General features: G+C 48.7%; 1 protein-coding gene across 2 annotated transcripts in view; it reads left to right on the top strand.

The window, feature by feature from the left end:
• The window catches only part of LOC119961903 (integrin alpha-6-like), a 134473-nt gene that overhangs the window by 60484 nt on the left and 49591 nt on the right, over positions 1–24398 (top strand). For both annotated transcript variants that reach the window (XM_038789413.1, XM_038789412.1), the window contains exons 6-8: positions 13354–13564; positions 21881–22074; positions 23945–24033. In XM_038789413.1, the coding sequence (XP_038645341.1) occupies positions 13354–13564; positions 21881–22074; positions 23945–24033 (494 nt within the window). The remainder of the gene's footprint in view (positions 1–13353; positions 13565–21880; positions 22075–23944; positions 24034–24398) is intronic.

Genomic DNA, 24398 nt, shown 5'->3' with positions numbered 1-24398 from the left:
GGGAATATGAGTCTCTTGAGTACATAGATTTTTGGGTAAAGAATTATGAGATGGTACTCATACAGCTAGAGCCATGTTTGGCAAGTCGTGCCTGCTGTGGACTGCACTTGCTCAATATAGCTTCTAAAGGTTGAGAGGTAAAGGTGAGGGAACTGATGTGGTGGATGTAAGGTCACCTGAGAAAAAAGCTGCTTCTCCTGTCATGCAGGTAGGTGCAGGTTATTTCTGCACGATGAGTGACACATCCTCGAATAGAGAGCAACATGGAGCTTGGGTACTTCCAACAAGAAAAAGAAACATTAAAATAATATAATTCAATAAAGTAGCTGTGTTTTAATCGAGTTATGTCATTTTGAAGGAAGCTGAGAAAGCCACGTTATTTCCTTCCTTAGAGCCCTTCAAGGAGTTTATCATAGATCATAGAACAGTACAGCACAGAACAGGCCCTTCGGCCCTCGATGTTGTGCCGAGCCATGATCACCCTACTCAAACCCTACTTCCACCCTATACCCGTAACCCAAGCAACCCCCCCTTAACCTTACTTTTTAGGACACTACGGGCAATTTAGCATGGCCAATCCACCTAACCCGCACATCTTTGGACTGTGGGAGGAAACTGGAGCACCCGGAGGAAACCCACGCACACACGGGGAGGACGTGCAGACTCCGCACAGACAGTGACCCAGCCGGGAACTGAACCTGGGACCCTGGAGCTGTGAAGCATTTACACTTGGGTTGTACCTTGGGTGAGACATTCTTCACCATCGTTCTGAAAACATGAGGAAAGGTGTTTTTGAAATGAAAGACTGGTGGTGTTTTCCATGTCTATGACATTACTCATTTTGGTTTAATCCATGCTGCGCTATAAATACAGAAGAGTTAACTAATGGGATTTGCTTAAAATGAACAATACTATACATAAACAGAATATTGAAACAAAAATAACGGATTCGGCTAATGGTGTTTTAGTCTTGTGTACCTGGGTTCTGAAATTCCTTTCTTACTACAATGGCATGAAATCTTGTCTGCACTGGCCTGAAGATGTAGACCACATCCCAATTCCTGGGGTTGGAGTCACTTGTAAAATTGGAGAGGGTACTTCAACTGTGCCCTTCCCAATATCTACCAGAAGCCCGAACAGCTCATGGCTGTTCATGTCATGCAGTCTAGTGAGCAAAAGGAATACAAATTGCTAGTTTCCACTGGGGCCTTTGTCCTTGCAGGCTGTCATAATGAAATGAAATGAAAAATTAAAATCACTTATTGTCACAAGTAGGCTTCAATGAAGTTACTGTGAAAAGTCCCTAGTCGCCACATTCCGGCGCCTGTCCGGGGAGGCTGGTACGGGAATCGAACCGTGCTGCTGGCCTGCTTGGTCTGCTTTAAAAGCCAGCGATTTAGCCTGGTGAGCTAAACCAGGCCCTCCTTTGCATCTCCTTTGCATTTGACTTGTCTTCCTCAAGCAGAAAGTTGAGGCCTTTCTAAAGATCTCATTGGGACTATTGCCAGCTCTGAATTCATTGTGATCCCACACAAAAACTTTTTCTGCACCCCCACCACCAGTGCCATCATCTTGCCTAGGATGAGGGTTGGCAGGCATTGGAATTGCATGAGTTCTATGTGGCGCTAGTGCTAGCCCATTAACGAGACCTGAATTGCTCTGGGATTGGCACCGCTTTTGTCCACCTAGAACACTAGCGATGAAGTCCCGACATTAACATGTAGTCTTTCAAACGGAGAATTCCATTCATTGTTTTCAGTCCCATCTCCAAATTCCACTTCCTATCATTGACTACATTCTCTCCCTGACAATTTTCTGAGACTTCACATTGAGGATACCCTCCATCGTGGTGTGGATACCAACATATTAAATGGGATAGGCTTCAAACAGATCTAGCAACACGAGGCTGGGCATCCATGAGGTGTTGAGGGCTATCAGCAGCAGCAGAATTGCACTCCACCACAATTTGCATCCTCGTGACCCGGCATATCCCCACTCTACCATTACCACCAAAGGGATCAACTCTGGTTCAATGAGGAGTGCAGAAGAGCATGCTAGGATCAACATCAGGCATACTTAAAAATGTGGTGTCAACCTGGTGAAGCTGTATGCCAAACAGCAAGTAATAGACCGAGCTAAGTGATTCTACAACAAATGCATCAGATCTAAGTTCTGCAAGCCTGCCACATCTGGCAGAGAATGGTGGTGGACAATTAAGCAACTCATTGGAGGAGGTGGCCCCACAAATATCCCCATCCTCCATGATGGAGGAGGCCAGTAAAACTGTGTAAAAGTCAAGGCTGAGACATTCGCAGTAATCGTCAGCCAGTAGTATCGAGTGGATGATCCATTTTGGTTTCCTCTGGAGGTCCCTTGCATCCTAAATGTCAGTCTTCAGCCAGTACGATTCACTCCACGTGATATCAAGAAATGTCTGAAAGCACTGGATACTGCAAAGGCTATAGACCCTGACAATATTCCGGTAATGGTACTAGTGATTTGTGCTCCAGAACTTGTCACACCCCTAGTCAAACTGTTTCAGTACAGCTACAACACTGGCATCTACCCGGCAATGTGTCCTGTACACAAGAAACAGGACTAATCCAACCCAGTCAATTACCGCCCTGTCAATCCATTCTAAACCAGCAATAAAGTGATGGAAGGGATCATCACCAGTGCTATCAAGCGGCACTTACTCAGCAACAACTTGCTCATGGATGCTCAGTTTGGGTTCCACCAGGGTCACTCAGCTCCTGGCCTCATTACTGCCTTGGTTCAAACATGGACAAAAGAGCTGAATGCCAGAGGTAAGATGAGAGTGACTGCCTTGATATCAAGACAGCATTTGACAGAGTATGTCACCCAAGGAGTCCTAGCTAAACTGGAGTCAATGGGAATCAGGGGGAAAACTCTCCTCTGGTAGGAGTCATACCTGGCACAGAGGAAGATGGTTGTGGTGGTTGGAGGTCAGTCACCTCAGCTCCAGGACATCACTGCAGGAGTTCCTCAGGCTAGTGTCCTAGATCCAATCATCTTCAGCTGCTCCATCAATGACCTCCCTTCCATCAATAAGGTCAGAAGTGGGAATGTTCGCCAATGACTGCACAAATGTCCAGCACCATTTTCCACTCCTGCAATAAAGGAGCGGTCCATGTCTGAATGCAGCAAGACCTGGACAATATTCAGGGGCTGACAAGTTGCAAGTTACTTCCATGGCAGTCAATGACCATCTCCAACAAGAGAGGATTTAACCATCACCCCATGACAATGCTAAATCCCCCACAATCAGCATCCTGGGGGTTACCATTGATCAGAAGCTCAACTGGATTAGCCATATTAATACAGGGCAAAGTCTAGGAATCCTATAACATGTAACTCCCCACCTGACCCCCACCCCACCCCGAAGCCAGTCCACCATCTACAAGGCATAAATCAGGAGTGTAATGGAATGCTCTCTACTTGTGCAGCTCCAGCAACATTCGAGAAGCTCAACCCATCCAGGACAAAGCAGACCATTCGCTCCTCCTTCCACAAACATTCAATCCCTCCACCATCAAAGAGTGGCAGCCGGGTGTACCATCTACAAGATGCACTGCAGAAACTCGCCGAGGTTCATTGGGCAGCACCTTGACTGCTACCATCCAGGGCAAGAGCAAAAGATACCTGGGAACCCCACCACCCGGTGGTCCCCCTCTCACTCACCACCCTGATTTGGAAATATATCGCCCTTCTTTCAATGTCGATGGGTCAAAATCCTGGAACTCCCTTCCTACAGCACTGTGGGTGTACCTACATCTCAGCGACTGCAACGGTTCAAGAAGGCAGCTCTCCACTACCTTCTGCAGAACAACTAGGGATGGGCAATAAATGCTGGCCTAGCCAGTGACACCCACGTCCCATAAATAAATTTTAAGAAAACTAAATCGAGCTTTTCAAAATCTTGGTGTCTTATTCAACCCCAAGAGGAGCTTGTAACCATATATCCACATCAACACTAAGACATCTGCTTTCACCTTGTAACACTCACTGTATTTGCTCATGCCTCAGGCTTATCTGCTGCTGAAACCTTTATCCATATCTTTATAACATGTAGACTTGACTACTCCAGTGCATTCTTGGCTGGTCTCCCACATTCCACCCCATGTAAACGCAGGGTCACCAAAACTCTCTACTTTCTCCATTCCATTTCCCTGGAACTGTATAAAACACACAGCCACCTAGAGAGTAGTGCATGTGGTTTGAGTTGGTGCACGACAGGAAAGAAGAGGGCCCGACTTTTACTCTTCTGCCGCCGCTCACCTCTCTTTTCACCCCACCCCTCCCGGGCTGGATTCCCTTTAGGTTTTGCCCTGCCTGGATGTGCTTTTACAGTGGGGTAGGCAGGGCCTTGGACAGGAATCCTGCCCATGTCCCAATTAAAGTCACTAATGGTCAATTCAGGCCATTTTCTTGTCCAGCATCAATTTTTAGGCTGGCAATGCCCAATGTCTGAGGGTGGGAAACAGAAAAAGGTCTCTCCCTCCAGACTGGGCAGGAAGGTGGAGGGATGACTCCCTCCAAAGGCTCCTTAGATTGGGGGTACCCCTTTGCAGTGTGATCGCCCCCTTGCAACTCTTTCCCCCTCTCTCCCCATGAGCCTGGTACTCACCAGCACTGTGGTTCCAGGGGCTTAGTCTCAGGCACGGCACGGCAGTACCTCTCCCAGCCACTGCTGTGCTGTGCCTGAATTGGCTGAAGAGCTAACAGCCAATCCCATTGGCTGAGAGCTCTCCGAAGTGCGACCTCCACCAGAGTGCTGCCAATCAATGCTCATTTGAGTGTAAAATGGTCTGTTGGAGTCAGCGGGGACTCTAAGGATGATGGGCCCTGAGCGCTCTGTGTTCTGAAAATTCAGGCAATGATTGGACTAGAGAGGGCACTGAGGAGATTTACAAGCATGTTGCCTGGACTGGAGAATTATAGATGTGAGGAAAGATTGGATACGGTAGGCTTGTTTACTTTGGAACAGCAGAGGCTGTGGGGACACCTAATTGAAGTGTATAAAATTGAGGGATCGAGATGAAACGGATAGGAGAGCCCTATTCCCCCTTGGTTGAAGGCTCCATCACAAGATTTAGAGTAAGAGTAGGAGGTTCCGAGAAAGTTCAGAGGAAATTGTTTCACCCAGCTGGCAATCCAGATTTGGAACTAACTACCTAAAAGGGTGGTGGAGGCACAAACCCTCATAACATTTATAAAATACCTGGATAGGCACTTGCAGTGATGTATTTCCTCAAGGATACAGATGAAGAGCTGGAAACTGGGATTAGATTGAATGCTTCCTTTGCACAGAATCCCGACAATATAGAAGGAGGTAATTCCGTCCACCTGGTCTGCACTGACCCTCTCAGGCCCACATTCCCAAACAACCGTTGGACACTAAGGGGCAATTTAACATGGCTAATCTACCTAATCTGCACATTTTTGGGCTACAGGGGGAGACCGCAGCACCCGGACGAAACCCACGGAGAATGTGCAAACTCCACAGTCACCCAAGATCGGAATTAAACCTGGGTCCCTGGTGCTGTGAGACAGCAGTGATAACCACTGTGTTACCGTGCTGTCTTGTTGGCTGGAATGATTTCCTCACGTGCTGTAAATTTCATTGCATTCCACGTGGCTCGATGTCATATTTTGTTTTGTAATGAATGCTGCTGTGAAGCAATTTGGGACGTTGTTCCATTCATGTGAGAGTATTGGTTCGACTTTTGACTGCACCGCATTGCAGGCAATCCCAATTGTGTCTTCATCAGGATGTCCCTGCATCCAGCCCAGCTGGAGTTCTGGCAGGTTATTCCACCCCTTCCAACATTCCAGGATGCCAATGGTGGCACAGTTCATGCTGTTGAGTTCCACTGTCCCAGTTGTATCTCAGCCACCACAGCAAAACAAAAAAAGTTGGTATTAGAGGTCAAGGGTTATTCCGTGACGTAATGGTACGTGACTCCGGTTCTCACCTTACTTGCACTTGGGCAGCATGTATACAACGAGGGTTATGCTATCATAAGAAATGTGATAGAGCAGACCATTGACATGCTGCAGCAATTATTCCACTGCCTTGATGAACTCCAGAGGAACCCTGTAGTACTTCGAGTGGGCGTCCACTAATATGAGGAATGTGGCCCCCCGAAATGGCCTGCAAAGTTGATGTGTACACGGGACCATGACTTCCCAGGCCACTCCCAGGGGTGCATCGGGGCCGCTGGTGGGGCCTTCTGGTGTTCCTGGCGTGAGGTGCAATTGCAGGCCACCTGCTCGATCTTTGCCCAGCCCAGGCCACCAAACGTAGCTGCGCACCAAATTTCCATTTTGCCCATCCCGGGGTGCCGATCATGGAGGTCTTTCAACAAGGGTGTGTGCCCCCTTGGCCCATCTGGTATCGGCCCATCTGGATGTCAAGCCCCGTATTGGACCATATGTCGGACCCTCAATAACTTGGGGTCAGTCTGGGTCCATTCCCGGATATGAGCTGCGGCTACTGGCAAAGTGTCCATGAAAAAGAGCGGTTATCACTCTCCGTGGCTGCGGCGGGACCTGCCAGTTTTTGTGGGTAGGGGCAGGCGGCTCAACACATCCGCTTGCGGGAGTCTTGTGCCCGGGCTCTGCTCTAAAACATATTCATGGGCAGATAGAAGCAGGACTCATTGCAGATGCTATCAGTGGAATTGCCCAATCTTCCGTGAATAACCCTAACGCCATGTGGCGAGGTGTCGGATGTGAGGAACAGGGGCTTGTCTGGGTCGAAGTGGGTCAACAATTCATCTGAGAGACGCTGCTTCACCTCTTTAAATGCCTTCTGGTGCGGGTGGGGGGGGGGGGGGGGGGGGGGGATTATACGTGACCTCCGGCGCATGGGAAACTCATTTCTCCCTCCGGAGGCTGACCCCAGCCCGAGCAAACTGCATGAGGACCTCTGCTAGGTTCTCCATGTGTTCCTGGTGCGAGGTGCCGGTGATGAGACAGTCACCCAGGTAGACGGCCACCCTTGGTAGCCCTTGCAAGATAATCTCCATAACCTCTGAAATATCGCACAAACCGAGGAGATTCCGAATGGCAACCGTGTGCATGTGTACAATCCCCGATGGGTATTGATCGTCACATATTTCTGGGAACGTGGCTTGAGCACCAGCTGCAAGTACACATGGCTCATGTCCAGCTTAGTGAATGTTTTTCCTCTGCTGAGCCGAGCATAGAGATCCTTGATCCGAGATACCAGGTAACAATCAAGGAAGGATATCCGGTTTACGGTCATCTTCTAATCCCCACAGAGCTGCACCGACTGTCTGGCTTCAACACGGGTGTGGCCCAATTGGCATAGTGGACAGGGCGAATAATCCCCAGCTGCTCCAAACGGTCCAATTCCCGGTCTACTTTGGCGCGAAGTACGTACGGCACAGGGTGGGCACGTAAATCTGGGGCTGGATATTCTCTTTCTCATTTATCATGGCCATTGCTCCTTGAATGGTCCCGAGGCCTTTGGCAAAAGCCGAAGGGAACTTGGACAGCACTCCATCCGGTCCATGGGGGTACATCTGGCAAACGTGTTGCCAATCCAAACGTAGTTGACGCAGCCGATCGTGCCCCAATAGGCTAGACCTGTTGCCATGGACTACCACTAATGTTAGGCACGCAGCCTGGTCTCCTTATGCCACGGCACATGAGTAATGCCTCTGATTTCTAAGGGCTCCCCAGTATACGTGGTCAGTCCGGCCCCTGTGTAACAAAGTTCCAGCGTCCGCAGACCCACCCGGATGGCGGTAAATGTGTGAAAGCTGATGATAGAAACTGTCGCTCCCGTGTCCAGTTTCATCTCGATGGGGTGTCCATTTAGCAGCATTGTCACCCGAATAGGTGCCGTTCTGGGGCCTGTAACGCAGTGCAGCGGTGGCACCACGGCTTCCAAGTTTTCCAGGAATGTGAATGGATGATGACTGGTTCATTGCCGCAGAACATAGTCCTCACATGGATCATCAGGAGCTTCGTTCCTGGTGTGTCTCGCTCGATACTGGCGCCCACTATCCAGGAACGCTGAGTCGGGGAAAGCTCCACGGTTGCTCTGGGGCGCGTTGCGGCGGCGTTGTGGGACCTGGGGTGATTTCCACCCTGGGACGTTCCTGGCACCCTCGCTTCCAGTGGTCATCGGCCAGTTGTCTTCACGACGCGCTATATTCAGGATTGCCAGGCCTTAGAGTTCTTGGAGTCCGCGGTCGACGGCACTGTCGAGGGTCAGGGGTGTCTTCACTAGTAGCTTCCGCTGCATTTCCCAGGCCCGAAGTCTGCAAACAAAGCGATCCCACAGTGATTCTACCAGGGCAGCTCTGAACTGGCAGAGGGCAGCAACTCTCCATAAGCGCATCAAGTATTCCTTCAAAGTGGTATCGTGCCATAATCGGGGGGAGTATAATTTATGACGGCCCTCCTGGCCGAGCAGCGTGGCAAACAGCAGTCCATCCAACCTGTCAAGTTCCTTATCAGGATCTCCTACGGCGGTCAGTAAGGTGACGGCCTGTCGATCGTCATTTGTGATGCCGTTTGTGCGAAAAAAGGTTGTATCATCCGAGTTGGCGACAAAAGGCTCCAGTTTCCCTTTGTATGCATTGCCTTGTTGGCTGGAGAGCGGCCTCCTGAGGTATTTGAAAAACAGCCTGAGACTTCCGGTGGTGGCCATGAAGGAGTAGGTCGCACATTTGGTGGCTCCCGCTCGGGTCGGACCTTTGGACCTTTTCCCCAATTTTGTCTTGGATTTTACTTGAAAAATCAATAGTGGTCGCGACCGTGAGGAGGAGTCCCACACCAGTGCATGGATAGGCGGACCAGGAGTCCTCGCAAAGGAAGAAATAGGTGAATAGAGAAGGTCTGGGTTGAAGCTGCACTGGGAAAAAGCATGACGGATGAGTGGAGTTCTGGCTCGATGATCCAGTGGTCGACGGAGCAGTTGATGAAGTTAATCCAAGAGGGCTTCGCCAAGCAGAAACAGGAATGCTTGGACCTGATTAGGGAATCATTGCTCGGCTGGATCAGAGATTGGATGCCCAAGATCGGGCGATCCAGAAAGTGGGGAAAGCACTGACGGAGCACGAGGAACACAAACGGCAATAGAGTTGGAGGTGGGGATGCTGAGAGACCAGCAGAAAAGGCTCCAGAAGAAGGTGGAGGATCTAGAGAATAGGTCCCGCTGGCAGAACTTGAGGATCATTGGCTTCCCGGAGGCGTCTGAAGGAGCGGATGTAGGGGCATATATAGCGGGTATGCTCGAGAAGCTAATGGGGGATGGGACGTTCACGCGACCCTTGGAGGTGGACAGGGCACACAGAACACTAGCGAAGAAGCCGCGTGCATGTAACCCCCCAAGGGCGATGGTGGTGAGATTGCACAGGTACCTGGATAAGGAGCATATTCTACGGCGGGCCAAGCAGACACGGAGCTGTAAGTGGGAGAATAGCATCCTGCGCATTTGCCAAGACCTGAGCGTAGACGTGGCCAGAAGAGCGGGATTCAACCAAGTAAAGTCAACTCTTTTCAAGAAGAAGGTGAAGTTTGGACTGTTTTAAAAAAAATTTAGAGTACCCAATTATACTTTCCAATTAAGGGGCAATTTAGCGTGGCCAATCCACCTACTCTGCACATCTTTGGGTTGTGGGGGTGAAACCCACGCAGACATGGGGAGAATGTGCAAACTCCACACTGACAGTGACCCAGAGCCGGGATCGAACCTGGGACCTCAGCGCCGTGAGGCGGTTGTACTAACCACTAGGCCACCGTGCTGCCCAAGTTTGGAATTTGCGGGGGGGGTCCGGTGTGGGAGCGAGTAGAACATTACAGCGCAGTACAGGCCCTTCGGCCCACGATGTTGCACCGAACTGTGGCACCAATCTAAAGCCCATCTACACTATTCCCTTATCATCCATATGTTTATCCAATGACCATTTGAAAGCCCTTAATGTTGGAAGTCCACTATTGTTGCAGGCAGGGCATTCCACACCCTTACTACTCTCTGAGTAAAGAACCTACCTCTGACATCTGTCCTATATCTATTTCCCCTCAATTTAAAGCTATGTCCCCTCGTGCTAGACATCACCATCCGAAGAAAAAGGCTCTCACTGTCCACCCTATCTAATCCTCTGATCATCTTGTATGTCTCAATTAAGTCACCTCTTAACCTTTTTCTCTCTAACGAAAACAGCCTCAAGTCCCTCAGCCTTCCCTCATAAGATCTTCCCTCCATACCAGGCAACATTCTGGTAAATCTCCTCTCCACCCTTCCTATAATGTGGCGACCAGAACTGCACACAATACTCCAAATGAGGCCGCACCAGAGTTTTGTACAGCTGCAACATGATCTCATGGCTCCGAAACTCAATCCCTCTACCAATAAAAGCTAACACACCGTAGGCTTTCTTAACAACCCTATCACCCTGGGTGGCAACTTTCAGGGATCTATGTACATGGACACCGAGATCTCTCTGCTCATCCACACTACCAAGAATCTTACCATTAGCCCAGTACTCTGTATTCCTGCTACTCCTTCCAAAATGAATCACCTCACACTTTTCTGCATTAAACTCCATTTGCCACTTCTCAGCCCATCTCTGCAGCTTATCTATTTCTCTTCATCACCTGCAACATCCTTCCGCACTGTGCACAACTCCACCGACTTAATGTCATCCGCAAATTTACTCACCCATCCTTCTACGCCCTCCTCCAGGTCATTTATAAAAATGACAAACAGCAGTGGCCCCAAAACAGATCCTTGTGGTACACCACTAGTAACTGAACACCAGGCTGAACATTTCCCATCAACCACCACCCTTTGTCTTCTTCCAGCTAGCCAATTACTGATCCAAACTGCTAAATCACCCTGAATCCCATGTCTCCGTATTTTCTGCAATAGCTTACCGTGGGGAACGTTATCAAACGCTTTACTGAAATCCATATACACCACATCAACTGCTTTACCCTCGTCCGCCTGTTTGGTCACCTTCTCAAAGAACTCAATAAGGTTTGTGAGGCACGACCTACCCTTCACACACCATGTTAACTCTAATCAAATTATTCCTTTCCAGATGATTATACATCCTATCTCTTATAAACCTTTCCAATACTTTTCCCACAACAGAAGTAAGGCTCACTGGTCTATAGTTACCGGGGTTGTCCCTACTCCCCTTCTTGACCAAGGGGACAACATTTGCTATCCTCCAGTCTTCTGGCACTATTCCTGTAGACAATGACGATATAAAGATCAAAGAGGCGGCATCATGTAAGGGCACAAGTTTGGGGGCATTGGTAACGGTACTCCGCCAGCCCTGTGGTGATGGTGGCCCTGAGAGTCTGGGGGCAATGGAGGAAATATGTGGGAGCAGAGGGAGCATCGGTTTAGTCTCCAATCTGCAATAATCATCGGTTTGCCCCGGGGAGGCTGGATGGAGGGTTTCGGAGATGGCAGGGAGCAGGGATTGAGCGGATGGGAGATCTGTTCATAGAGGGGAGCTTTCCCAGCCTGAGGGATTTGGAGGAGAAATTTGATTTGACGGGAGGGAATCAGTTTAGGTACCTGCAGGCGCGGGACTTCCTACGCAGGCTGGTCTTAACCTTCCCACTCCTGCCAACAAGGGGGATACAGGACAGGGTAGTTTTCAGTGTATGGGTGGGAGAGCATTGACCTGAATCATTCACCTGAGGAAGGAGCAGTGCTCCGAAAGCTAGTGTTTGAAACAGTCCTGTTGGACTTTAACCTGGTGTTGTAAGACTTCTTACTGTGCTCACCCCAGTCCAACGCCGGCAAACGGGAAGAGGAGTTAGGAGGGAAGATAGAGGATGGTCTCTGGGCGGATGCGTTGAATAGAGTCAACGTGTCCACATCATGTGCCAGGCTGAGCCTGATACAATATAAGGTAGTTCACCGGGCACTCATGACAGTGAGCCGGATGAGCAGGTTCTTTGGGATAGAAGACGGGTGTGCAAGTTGTGCGGGTGGACCAGCAAACCATGTACATATGTTGTGGGAATGCCCGAAGCTTAGGGGATTCTGGCAGTGGTTTGCGGATGTCATGTCTACGGTGTTAAAAACAAGGGTGGCACCGAGTTCAGAGATGGCGATTTTCGGAGTGTCAGAGGATCCGGGAATCCAGGAGAAGAAAGAGGCAGATGTTCTGGCCTTTGCTTCCCGGAGATGGATACTATTAGCTTGGAGGGACTCGAAGCCCCGAAGTCAGAGACCTGGCCCACTGACATGGCTAGCTTTCTCTGGAGAAAATCAAGTTCGCCCTGAGAGGGTCAAATGTCAGGGTTCGTCCGGAAGTGGCTGCCGTTCGGCGACTTATTTAGAGAAAATTAACTGTCAGCAGAGGGGAGCGGGGTGGGTTTAGTTTAGATTAGAGTGAAGGAAAGATGGGACCTGTGAGGGAGGAAGACAGCCTTTGCACTATGGTTATATTTGTATGTACATTGTTTCTTCTGTTATTGTTACAAAATCACAAATATCTCAATAAAATGTTTTACAAAAAAAAAAGAAAAACGATCTGAGTTCTCAGCACTTGCTGCCTACAGCGGTTCCATTTGATTTTCATCGCCAGTGTTGTGGAGGGAGACAAAAGACTCCACAAGAGGCCAGGCTGACCGGATATACATCGCTTTATTCTCACACTAGATATAGCAATCACTCCTTTCCACTCTCTACAGGGCCACCTACCCCGACCTGCTCTCAGGTTGGGGTTTATATCCTGTGGGGAGTTCCTCTAATCGGGAGGAAGCACCACCTCCTAGTAACCTGGATAGCTCAGAATCTGAGGTATAGGATGGGAATCGGATGCATGACAAGTTCTGTCCCCATAGGAGGTCCTAACAGATAGTTTAAAACATAATCACCGTGCAAAGCTCAGCATTCATGACACAATCAGCCAGGGAATAAGCTGAAAGTCCTTTCCTGCTGCTTAATGTGTATTTAGTTGTGTGATATTAAAGAAGAACATTGGCTGAACCATTGAGTTGAAAAATTGCAGAGCTGACGTTGGAATGGATGTTTTGTCTGTGCTGCGTGCTACCAGTAGACGTTCACTGCATGCAGCTGATGCCTGTAAGAAGATGCCGTCCGACATGCTTTCCATCCAAAACTATGGATGCCGAGCCCAATTTATTTCTCAACATGGCCACACGGCTCCCTTTAGGAATCAAATACTAAGCTCTGAAACTCCTGACTCCAAACTCCCGCATCCAAACTCTTCAATAGGAGATCCTTGTTTTCTGTAATGCTGACTGTTTATCCATGGTTATCTTGTTGATTAGGATATGTAGTCTGATCCCATTGTTTTGTGTTAGGTTTCTCGCTGGATTCAGGTAAAGGAATCACATCGCAAGACACACTGACCTTTGTATCTGGTGCACCAAGAGCCAACCATGCTGGAGCTGTTGTTTTCCTAAAGAAAGAGAAAGATACGAGAAGCCTAACAACTGAGTATGTCCTGGAAGGTGAAGGGCTGGCGTCGTCTTTTGGATATGATGTTGCTGTGGTGGATCTTAATCAAGACAGGTGAGGCATGTAATAATTCGGGATTCAAAGAGTTTAAGTAATACCTAGTTATTCTGCAGATGTATACCTCCAAACTTTCAAATGTTACTTCTGCACTTTCCAGTTTGTTAAATATTAAGTGGTGCTACAATGCTGGACGGAATGGAAAAGGATTCGATGTTAAACAGGCAATGGTGTCCAAAAAGTAAAAATACACAGGGATTGGGATGAATCTATGCCTCCATCAGAGCCATCTCCTCATTCCTGCCCTAGCAAGTACTGGCTCTCCTCCTCTGGTCTTACCAGGAGTCAGGACTTAAGGACAGCAGAGAAATCATCCAGTTTCCCGCTCCCTGCACATCCACCATCATTTTAATTTGGTGTGCCCGTGATTGGCAGGCTAACATCCCTGCGCCGCCCCCTCCCCCATACACTGCTATAGTTTGATTTCAGGTACAGCAGAGAAAAACCTGCCCCTTTGTTCCCCAAAACAAGTCCAAACTAGTCAACTAATTGTCAGCACAAACGTTTGAGATGTATAAATTACAAACCTACATTACAAAATAGAATTTGAACTCGAAGTGGAAACAACTGGAAGAGGTCAGTGTGCTGACATTAGAGTAAACTAGATGAGTTAATATACTCGGTTTAGAGGAAGCAGTGGTGACATGGTAATATCACTGAGCTGGTATTCCAGAGGCTCAAACTAATGCACTGGGAATGAGTTCAAATCCTACCTCGACAGTTGGTGGAATTTAAATTTACTAAAACCTGGAATTAAAAGCTAGTCTCAGGAAAGCGCTGATTTGTCATTTAATCATTCCACAAACAGGAAAGACCCAACCGAGATGGTGGCACAATGGTATACAGTCAGGAGGGAATTTCCCTGGGAGTCCTCAACATTGACTCCATGCCACGAAGCCTCATTGGCAAGGAAACACCTTGCTGATGCCCCCCTCCCCAGCTGATAAATTAGTACTTCTCCATGTTGAACACCAATTGGAAGAAGCACTGAGGGTGGCAACAGCGCAGGTCATCGTCCTGTCCATTACCAAGAGTGCCTCAGTAGTACCACTACTGACCAAGCTCCCCAAGTCCTGAAAGCTGCTAGACTTGTCTGCAGCAGGTCATAAAAGATCCAACAGAGAGAAAAACCTACTTTACCTTACCCTTCCTAACCTACCTACAACAGAGAGAAAAACATACTTGACCTCACTCTTCCCAATCTACCTGTCACAGATGTACCTGTCACAGATGTATCTATCCATGACAATATTGGTAAGAGTGATCAGCACACAGTCCCCATCCCAAATGGGATAGATTTTTAACTAATCCAACAACTCAAAGCTGGGCATCCATGAGGCGCTGTGGGTCTTCAGCAGCAATGGAATTGTACTCAACAATAATCTGTAACCTCCTGGCCCATCATATCCCCCGCTCTGCCAATACTTTCAAGCTGGGGACCCACAGCTCACTTAGAGATCGGTGCACCCATGGTCCGCACCATCATGTCGACGCCCTCAGCGATGCTCCTCAGTGACTGGAAGATGCTCTGTAGCGTCTCGGCAATGCCCACCTGCGACTGGGAGAAGCTCCGCAGCACCTTGGCCATTTCCATCTGAGAGCGGGACGTGTCCTGCAGAATCTCATCAAGGTCAGCCTAGTACTGGATGACATCCCCGAACGAGACATTCTGCTGAGACCCTCCGTCATGGCTGTCACCAACTGCGCGACGCCTTGGACACCTTCACTAATGGTGCCGACATCATGCACTAGACTCTCCACTGTGGTCAGCACCCTAGCAGTGATGGCCTCAGTGCCACATATTGCTGGCGCCATCTCCTGTGCCCTTAGCCACTGAGACTCCTCCAATCGGCTATGGACCTGCTGGAGTGACACTGACACCTCCCCCAGTGTGTCCCGGCTGCACGCTATCATCTCAATCAGCTCCAAGTAACTCTGTACCACAGACTCGGCATCAGGCTGGGACCCAGCTGGGTCCTGGGATCCAGCAGCCCTCCAACTGCTGCCTCGCCTGGGGGTGGGGGTTGGAATGTTGGTGTCTACTCACTCGTGCTGCTCTGTGTAGGTCACTGACCTTCTTACAGCACTGCTGGCCAGTCCTCCTGATCACACTCCCTGAGCTCACAGCTGCTGCCACCGCATCCCAGGCAACACTGGCTGCCTTGTGGCTGACTCTCGTGGACCCTCTGGGGAACGGGTCATCCCTCCAACTATGTCTAGTAGCCTCCCCAGGTCAGAATCCCTGAATCTTGGGGCTGATCTCCTCGGCACCATTGTTGTGAGCTGGCTGGGGTTGGCTGAGCAAGTACAGCCGAAGTGCTGCTCGACCTTGTTAGTGGGGGCTGGCGAGCGTAGTCCCGGCGAATCGGGCTGGCGAACCTTCATTTGCGGCGAGAAGCCCGCAAGGCCTCACTGAGTGGACCAATTAACGTTGAATTGCGTTGCAGGCCTCGCTGGGCCGAGCACCGTGAAGCTCTGGGCAATTCCTGCTCGCTACCACCCGTAGAAATGTTTCAGGAGAATCGCACCCTGTGCGCACTAAACCGGTGAGAAACTCCCCAGGCTCCGAAAAAGTGACTAGTGTCAGTGAATAGCAGTGGGAACTAGCCGGCAAAACCAGCGGGAAGCTCCCTGAAAAACCTGCCACAAATGAACATTTTTCCAGAGAATCGCGCCCTAAATGTCATTTTGGGAGAATTTGGCGAGGTGTTTCCTGCCGCTTTTTTGGAAGAGATCCAGACTTAGTCAGTTTTTTGGACTTTGGGAGTTTCTCTCCGGTCTAGCATTCAGGAAATGTTTCCATCAGTGGGGATCTGAACTCGCTGATGAAACCGTCTTCTGAAAGATCGGGACATCATTTTGAAATGATGCCCTGATGAGCTTGTGGATCTCCCACACCCCCCACCCATGGATAATGCCACCCCCGCAAACATGGGCATTACCCATCTCCCAGGTGAACACATACGCTGGGGCTCCCTTCTTTCAGCAACCCCCCCCCCCCAACCTTCATTAGGGATCTGGATAGATAGGGAGAAACTGTTCTCATTGGCAAAAGAAGCAGAGGTGACATGAGGAAAGTTATTTTCACACAGCTTGTAGTTGCGGTGAAATGTCCAGTCAAGAGTTTGGTGGAGGCAGAGTTAAATCATGGGGCCGCACGGTAGCATGGTGGTTAGCATAAATGCTTCACAGCTCCAGGGTCCCAGGTTCGATTCCCGGCTGGGTCACTGTCTGTGCGGAGTCTGCACGTCCTCCCCGTGTGTGCGTGGGTTTCCTCCGGGTGCTCCGGTTTCCTCCCACAGTCCAAAGATGTGCGGGTTAGGTGGATTGGCCATGCTAAATTGCCCATAGTGTCCTAAAAAGTAAGGTTAAGGGAGGGGGGGGGGTTGTTGGGTTACGGGTATAGGGTGGATATGTGGGTTTGAGTAGGGTGATCATTGCTCGACACAACATCGAGGGCCGAAGGGCCTGTTCTGTGCTGTACTGTTCTATCTATAATGGGTTTGAGAAGAGAACGGGAGAATTTTCTGAAGGGGGTTTGCCAGGTGTTTTTGGCGGCTCGAGCTGGATTGTTTCTGAAGAGCTCCAGCTCTCATTTGACAAATGGTTTCCATTTGTACTGTAGCCATTATATTAATTGCAAAGAATTAAAATTTAAAAAATACAAGTTCAAATTGTATGTAGTTTAATATAAGAAATTAATAAATACAAATTACCCGGTTGCCTTTTATCTTCAATTTGAGATAGCATGCTAAAGTGCCCTCTAGTGCCTTTGGTGTAGAATTGCATGTTGACACAGATGCTGATTTTAAATGGGAAAATACATTACAATATTGTGTATTGAGGTAATATTACCAGATCAGGACGTTCCAACATTATCAATATTAATCACAGCACCACCCACATTAAAATCCCCTACTGCAGATAAATGTTGATACTTTAGAATACTATTTGCCACAGCAGACAGACACAAAGATTGTTTATATAGTGCCTTTTAAAAGTCCGGGCCTTCCAAGATGTTTCACAGTGTCGATAAAGTACTTTTGAAGTGCATTCATTGTTGTAATGGTATAGCGATTTTCAAACACAAGTCCATTTATTTTCCATAGGCTGAGCTAGCACATTGGATTCCTTGGGGCACCACTGTCAGTTTTATGGGTTTAATAGCTTCCCAAGATATGCAAAGTGAGGGACATGGGGTGAAATTCTCCGACCCCCAGCAGTGTCGGAGAATCGCCTGGGGCCGCCGAAAATCCCGCCCCCGCCGTGGCAGAGATTCTCCGCCACCCGGGAAGTGGCGGGGGTGGGAATCACGCCACTCCGATGGCGAGGCCCCTGCGGCGATTCTCCGGCCCTCGATGGGCCGAAGTCCCGCCACTGGGAGGCCTCTCCCGCCGCCGAGGTTTGAACCACCTCTGGTGGCGGCGGGATCGGCGGCGTGACCGGGATCCTGGGGGGGGGGGGGGGGCGCGGGGCGATCGGACCCCGGGGGTGGTGCCCCATGGTGGCCAGGCCCGCGATCGGGGCCCCCTGCTCAGACTCCGGGCCAGTGCCCTGGGTGCACTCTTTCTCCTCCGCTCCGCCATGGCGGAAGTGGAAGAGAAACCCACATCGCGCATGTGCCGGTGGTGACGTCAGCGGCAGCTGGCCGCACCGCCGGCGCATGTGCCGACCGACGAAAGCCTTTCGGCCACCCCGCTGCCGGGTGGCGGGCCTGAAAGGCCGCTGGCGGCGGTTTCTTGCGGCAGTCTTCTGGTGCCAACCGCTCCGGCACGGGGCTAGCCCCCAAAGGTGCGGAGAATTCCCCACCTTTGGGGAGGCCCGACCCCGGAGTGGTTGGCGCCACTCCCCTACGCCGGGACCCCCCGTCACGCTGGGTAGGTGAGAATCCTGCCCATCGTTTGTGGGGCAAAGTTTAGAGGAGATGTGCGAGCCAGGTTTTTTACGCTGAGGGTGGTGAGTGCCTGGAACGCGTTGCCAGGGCAGGTTGTGGAAGCAGGGATATGGCATAAGGAAGTGCTGAGGGTTTTGGCAAAGGTTGGTATCATGGCCGATACAGGCTTGGGAAGCTGGAGGGCCTGTTCCTGTGCTGTATTCTTTGATAAGCAATCAGGGGACCTAGCGTTGCCCTACCTGTTATACTACTCTGGACGGCGAGCATTGAGAAGGTGCGGGGGTGGTATAGAGGGATAGGGTCCATGTGGGAAGAATGGAGACCAACGACTGTAAAGGCAGCAGTTTGACAGCATTGGGCACAGTTGCCCTTCCATTTACCGCAATGAAATGGACTGCCAATCCAGTGGTGGTGGCTACTTTGAAAATATGGGGACAATTTAGATGGCACTTTAAACTGGGTGCTATGTCAATGTTGGCCCCAATCTGTGGGAACCATATTTTTGGATTCCTCCTTCAGAGCTTGGAGGGAGGAGGGGTTGGAGCGGTTTGGTGACTTGTTTGTTGATGGAGAAGTGGCTGGAGAAGTATAAGCTCCCAAGAGGTAACCAGTTTTGGTACTACCAGTGTGAGACTTTGAGCACAAGGTTCTTCCCCCATCCTCGTTGATGGACAGAATCCTCTGGGTGGTTGATGGGGAGCATATCGGAAACCTATGGTCGGCTGGCATCGACGGAGCAGGTCCTGTTGGATGAGATTAAAAGGAAGTGGGAGGAGGAGGAGTTGGGCCTGGAGTTTGAAGGAGGGGTCTGGAGTGATGCTCTATATAGAGTCCACTCTGTCGGCGGTAGGCTCAGCCTGACTCAATTCAAGGTGGTGCATAGGACACATTTAACTAGGGCACGAAAGAGTGGGTTTTTTGCGAATGTAGAGGACAGGTGTGAGCGATGATCTAGTGGCCCGGTGCACCACACGCATGTTCTGGTCCTGCACTAATCTCATGATCTTCTGAGTCGTCTCCTTCAGCACCTTGTCAAGAATTCTTGGGGTTGATTTGGAACCATTCCCTTTGGTGGCTATTTTTGGGATCTCAGATTTACTGGAGTTACAGACAGGGGTGAAGGCGGATGCTCGTGCCTTTGCTGACTTAACATCCCGAAGGCGAGTTCTGTTTGGTTGGAAGTTTTCGGCCCCGCCCAGTGCAGTAGCATGGTAAAGCAACCTGATGCAGTTTTTGTACTTGGGGGGGGGGGGGAAAAATCAAGTATATAACGAGAGGGTCGGCTGAGAGGTGTTAGCCGTTTATTTCCTATTTCAGGGGAGTTGGCCACCATCAGATGTTGGGAAGGGGGTATTGGAGATTGGTTGTTGTTTTTCTTTGAGTTGGGGGGTGGTGGTGGTTTAAATAATAACGTTTGTATGTATATGGATGAAAAAATGGGGAAAATCTGTTAATAAATATATATTATTAAACAAGGCGTGTTCTGGACTGGGGTGTTTTCCCTCTGACATCACATACAATCGAATGTGGGTGAACAATTCTTGTCAGGCCTTCATCTGCATCCATTAGCAGAATCCAATTCTGCTTCACACTGATCTCCCACAAATCTCCTGTTCCGCCATGACTGGCACCAACTGACTCTCCCACGGGAGATTCACACCATGTAAAACCAAATTGTTTGAACTCCCACTGAATTCCCCCCCCCCCCCCCCCCCCCCCCCCCCCCCCCCCCCAAACCATTGATCCTGTCTGCAGGGCCTGGGAAAATGCTATTGTAAATTGATTTAATCTGCAATATAAAGGCAATTTCAATAATGGTGGCTGTGATTTCCATCATTCTTGTAAAAACCCCTCTTGTTCACTAATGTCCTCCTGGGAAGGAAATTTGTCATCCTTACCTGGTTTGGCCTACGTGTGCCTCCTGATCCACAGCAATGTTGTTGACTTAACTGCCCTCTGTAATGGCCCAGCAAGCCACTCAGTTCAAGGGCAATCAGGGATGGGCAATAAATGCTGGCTAATACTCACAAACCAACCTCTCATTAGCTTTCTCGTGAGGCTAACTTTGAATTTTTTACTTTTTAATCTCATAGGCTCGCTCCCTCTCTAACTCCTGCTGACTTTCCAACACCACTATGAACTGTGGGCATGATTCAGCGGACTTGAGTTGAAGTCCACAGAATGGCCCATCAAGTCTGCACCGACCCACTTAAGCTCACACTTCCACCCTATTCCCATAACCCAATAACCCCTCCTAACATTTTGCACACAAAGGGCAATTTAGCACAGCCAATCCACCTAACCTGCACGTCTTTGGACTGTCGGAATAAACCGGATCACCCAGAGGATACCCACCCAAATACTGGGAGAACGTGCAGACTCCGCACAGACAGTGACCCAGCGGGGAACCGAACCTTGGACCCTTGTGCTGTGAAGCCACAATGCTAGTCACTTGTGCTACCCTGCTGCCCTAATTCTCAGCACCATTCAACGGTACCTTGCCATTTTTCTGGCCTCGGCAAGCGCTCCCTATCGAGGCCACACTTTAAGTAATTTCCTGCGCTGGCGAACTCTGCTCACCAGTGCAGGAAGACTACTTGCGGATCGGGATGCCATTTTGAAAGGCAGCCCGATCTCTTGACACCTCCCACTTCACCCAACTTACCTATTCTGGGTAATTCCCCACCTCTTATGGACAAAGGCTCCCTGTGCCTGACCACTGGCACAGGCAAGTCGGGCGGGACGGGGCTGCTGAATTATGTCCTGTGCCCTGTGTTTATTGTCTTAAAATTTGTAGACCAGAGTTTTCATAGACTAGGTCATAGAATTTACAGTGCAGAAGGAGACCATTCAGCCCATCGGGTCTGCACCAACCCATGGAAAGAGCACCCCACCCAAGCCCATACCCGCAACCCAGTAACCCCACCAAACGTTTTTGAAACTTGAGGGGCAATTTAGAATGGCCAATTCACCTAAACATCTTTGGACTGGGGGAGGAAACCGGAGCACCCGGAGGAATCCCACACAGACACTGGGAGAAAGTGCAAACTCCACACAGACAGTCACTCGAGGTGGGAATTGAACCCGGAACCCTGGAGCAGTGAGGCAGCAGTACTAACCACTTTGTCACCGTGCCACCTATTTATTTAAAATAGATTATTTCTAATTTAGGTGTCAAGATAAATTCTGAATATTCACCCTTCCATCATGCAGTTGTCTCCACTGTGTTTTATTGTCACTGCATGACCGCAACTAACTGCAGCAATAGCACAGGCTGGAATATGTAACAGGAAATGTGTGATGCTCCGTTAAATTCAGCTTGTATGAATGTCTGCACTTGGATGATGATGTGTTCGATTAATTGTCAAAAATGTCTGCATTTAGTTTCTGCTCTTTAACAGAGAATTTCTTTTTTCTAGCTGGTTGGATCTTGTGGTTGGAGCTCCCCAGTTCTTTGACAAACAAGCAGAAATTGGTGGCGCTGCATATGTATACATTAATCCTGAAGGAAACTGGAATAAAGCAGCACCCATTCGTTTAAATGGGAGCAAGGACTCCATGTTTGGACTGGCTGTTGCCAATATAGATGACATTAACCAGGATGGGTACCCAGGTAAGATTGTAATTGTTGTACACTCTGTGGTTTGGAGTTTGGGTGGTTGTTGGGGGTGGGGGAGGAGAGGACAGAGGAAAAAAACTTTGTGTTTAAAACTTCTGTGCTTTCTATCTTGATGTGAACAAATGTCGATAACTTGATGACGCATATAAAGCTTGAAACCTTTCCAAAAAGCCTGGGCTTTGACTTGAAAGTTGTACCCAGAAAGCAGGTCCTGTAACATGAACAATTTCTCAAATTGTACCTGAAGCATTTCTGACAAACAAAACACTGGAACTTTTTCTATTTCATGATCTCACAATATTTCACATTTGAACGTTTTTTAAAGAAAGCCGAGAGGGCGAATATCAAAACCATTATTACGTTAAATATCGGACCGAGTATTTTTGTAAACAAAAAGTGGTAAGTATTTATTGTGGAGGAGTCCGATTACTGATTACACATTTGGTAGTGTTCAAATTCTAAATACACTATTATACATTCTGTATAAACTTCAGAAGACATATTATTGTGAGAGAATAATTGTCTGGGCAATGACCTGGCCAATTGCATTGCATGTTCTTTAGAGAACCTGCCAAATTTTAATTCCATTAATTTGAAAATTAGGTTGCTTCTCTGTACAGTCCATAAATCAGATTACTGTCCATTTGATAAAGATGGAAATCTACCCTAGCACTGGAAGACAATCCTACCAAAATGTGGGATTGCCTGCAATGCAGCTGAACCGCACAATGGTATCCATCCATGACACGAGGCTTAAAAGCCACAAAGCTGGGCGGCATGGTGGAGCAGTGGTTAGCACTGCTGCCTCACGGCGCTGAGGACCTGGGTTCAATCCTGGCCCCGGGTCACTATCCGTGTGGAGTTTGCACATTCTCCCCGTGTCTGCGTGGGTCTCACCCCCCCACAACCCAAAGATGTGCAGGGTAGGTGGATTGGCCATGCTAAATTGCCCCTTAATTTGGAAAAAAAAAAGAATTGGGCACTGTCAAAACAAAAATTAATTAATTTAAATAAAAAATATCGATAGGGTTAACTTGCTGCTACAAGTGTTCACTCCATCTGAAGCTGACCCACCAGAGTTTGCAGGGTCAGGGAAGGTTCTTCACTTCAAATATTCCCAACTGGCACAAAGCAGTGTGTTTAAGCCTGCTAGGAAAAATGGAATGAGCATGTGGCTCTGGCAAGATGTCTTGCCAATACGCACAGCCCACAATGAACCAAAGACAGCTGGAGTTGACCAATGGACCAAAAAATGTAAAAAAACTTCAAAATCTTCAGTGACTCTGACTCAATCTCATGCTTGGACCCTCAGGCATTGCTTCTTATCACCCGGTGTTGTTATGCCGATTCTTAGACTGGGACCAAGGAACCTCCCAGCTATTTAGTTCCCATTCTTTGATACAAACACGCTTAATTGGCATGGACAGAATTTCTGCCCCATACAGAACCTTTGGAAACACAGAACCTTCAGCTCAGTGCTTTTGATCCCAGACTATTCCTGGGTATCCTGCTATACTATCTCCCAACTTTACAGGCGGAGAGCACCAGATGATGCATGAAAATTTAACGCCATACACACTAACGCAATCATTTATCCCTTATCAGTTTTAAATGGATAAGGCAAAGACTAATCATTGACAGTTCTCTTAAAATAATAGACAGGAGCAGATTTTAAAACAGCAGTAAAAATTGAACTCATTAACGTATCCGTGCCCTGATATTATCCACTATATATAAACACTATTATTCTTGTAGAACAACATATCTTTCAATTCACCGTGAGCTGTGCCAATTAATATCTGCTATGAGTTATTATTGCTCTGAATTTGTAAAATATTTACCAACTCTTTGTATCCAACTTTAGATCTTGCTGTTGGAGCACCTTATGATGGCAAAGGCAAAGTTTTCATATACCATGGATCTAGTTCAGGGATAAATACAACACCTTCTCAGGTAAAACGATCCCAAAGGTTCAGGTTTGCAGATGTTTTGTATTATGTATGTAATGTTACAGGTAAGAAAAGCCATTTGAAATCTAGCTTTGGGAATTGTACAACAATATTGTGACAAACATGTTCTTTTAGTTTTTTTTTTTAAATTTAGATTACCCAATTATTTTTTCTATTATGGGGCAATTTAGCGTGGCCAATCCACCTACTCTGCACATTTTTGGGTTGTGGGGGCGAAACCCACGCAGACACGGGGAGAATGTGCAAACTCCACACGGACAGTGACCCAGAGCCGGGATCGAACCTGGGACCTCAGCGCCGTGAGGCGGTTGTGCTAACCACTAGGCCACCGTGCTGCCCCATGTTCTT

The sequence above is a fragment of the Scyliorhinus canicula genome, chromosome 2, assembly GCF_902713615.1.
Source record: "Scyliorhinus canicula chromosome 2, sScyCan1.1, whole genome shotgun sequence".
Lineage (NCBI taxonomy): Eukaryota > Metazoa > Chordata > Chondrichthyes > Carcharhiniformes > Scyliorhinidae > Scyliorhinus > Scyliorhinus canicula.
Note: the sequence above shows the minus strand (reverse complement) of the source record. Positions and strands in the feature narration are given on the sequence as shown.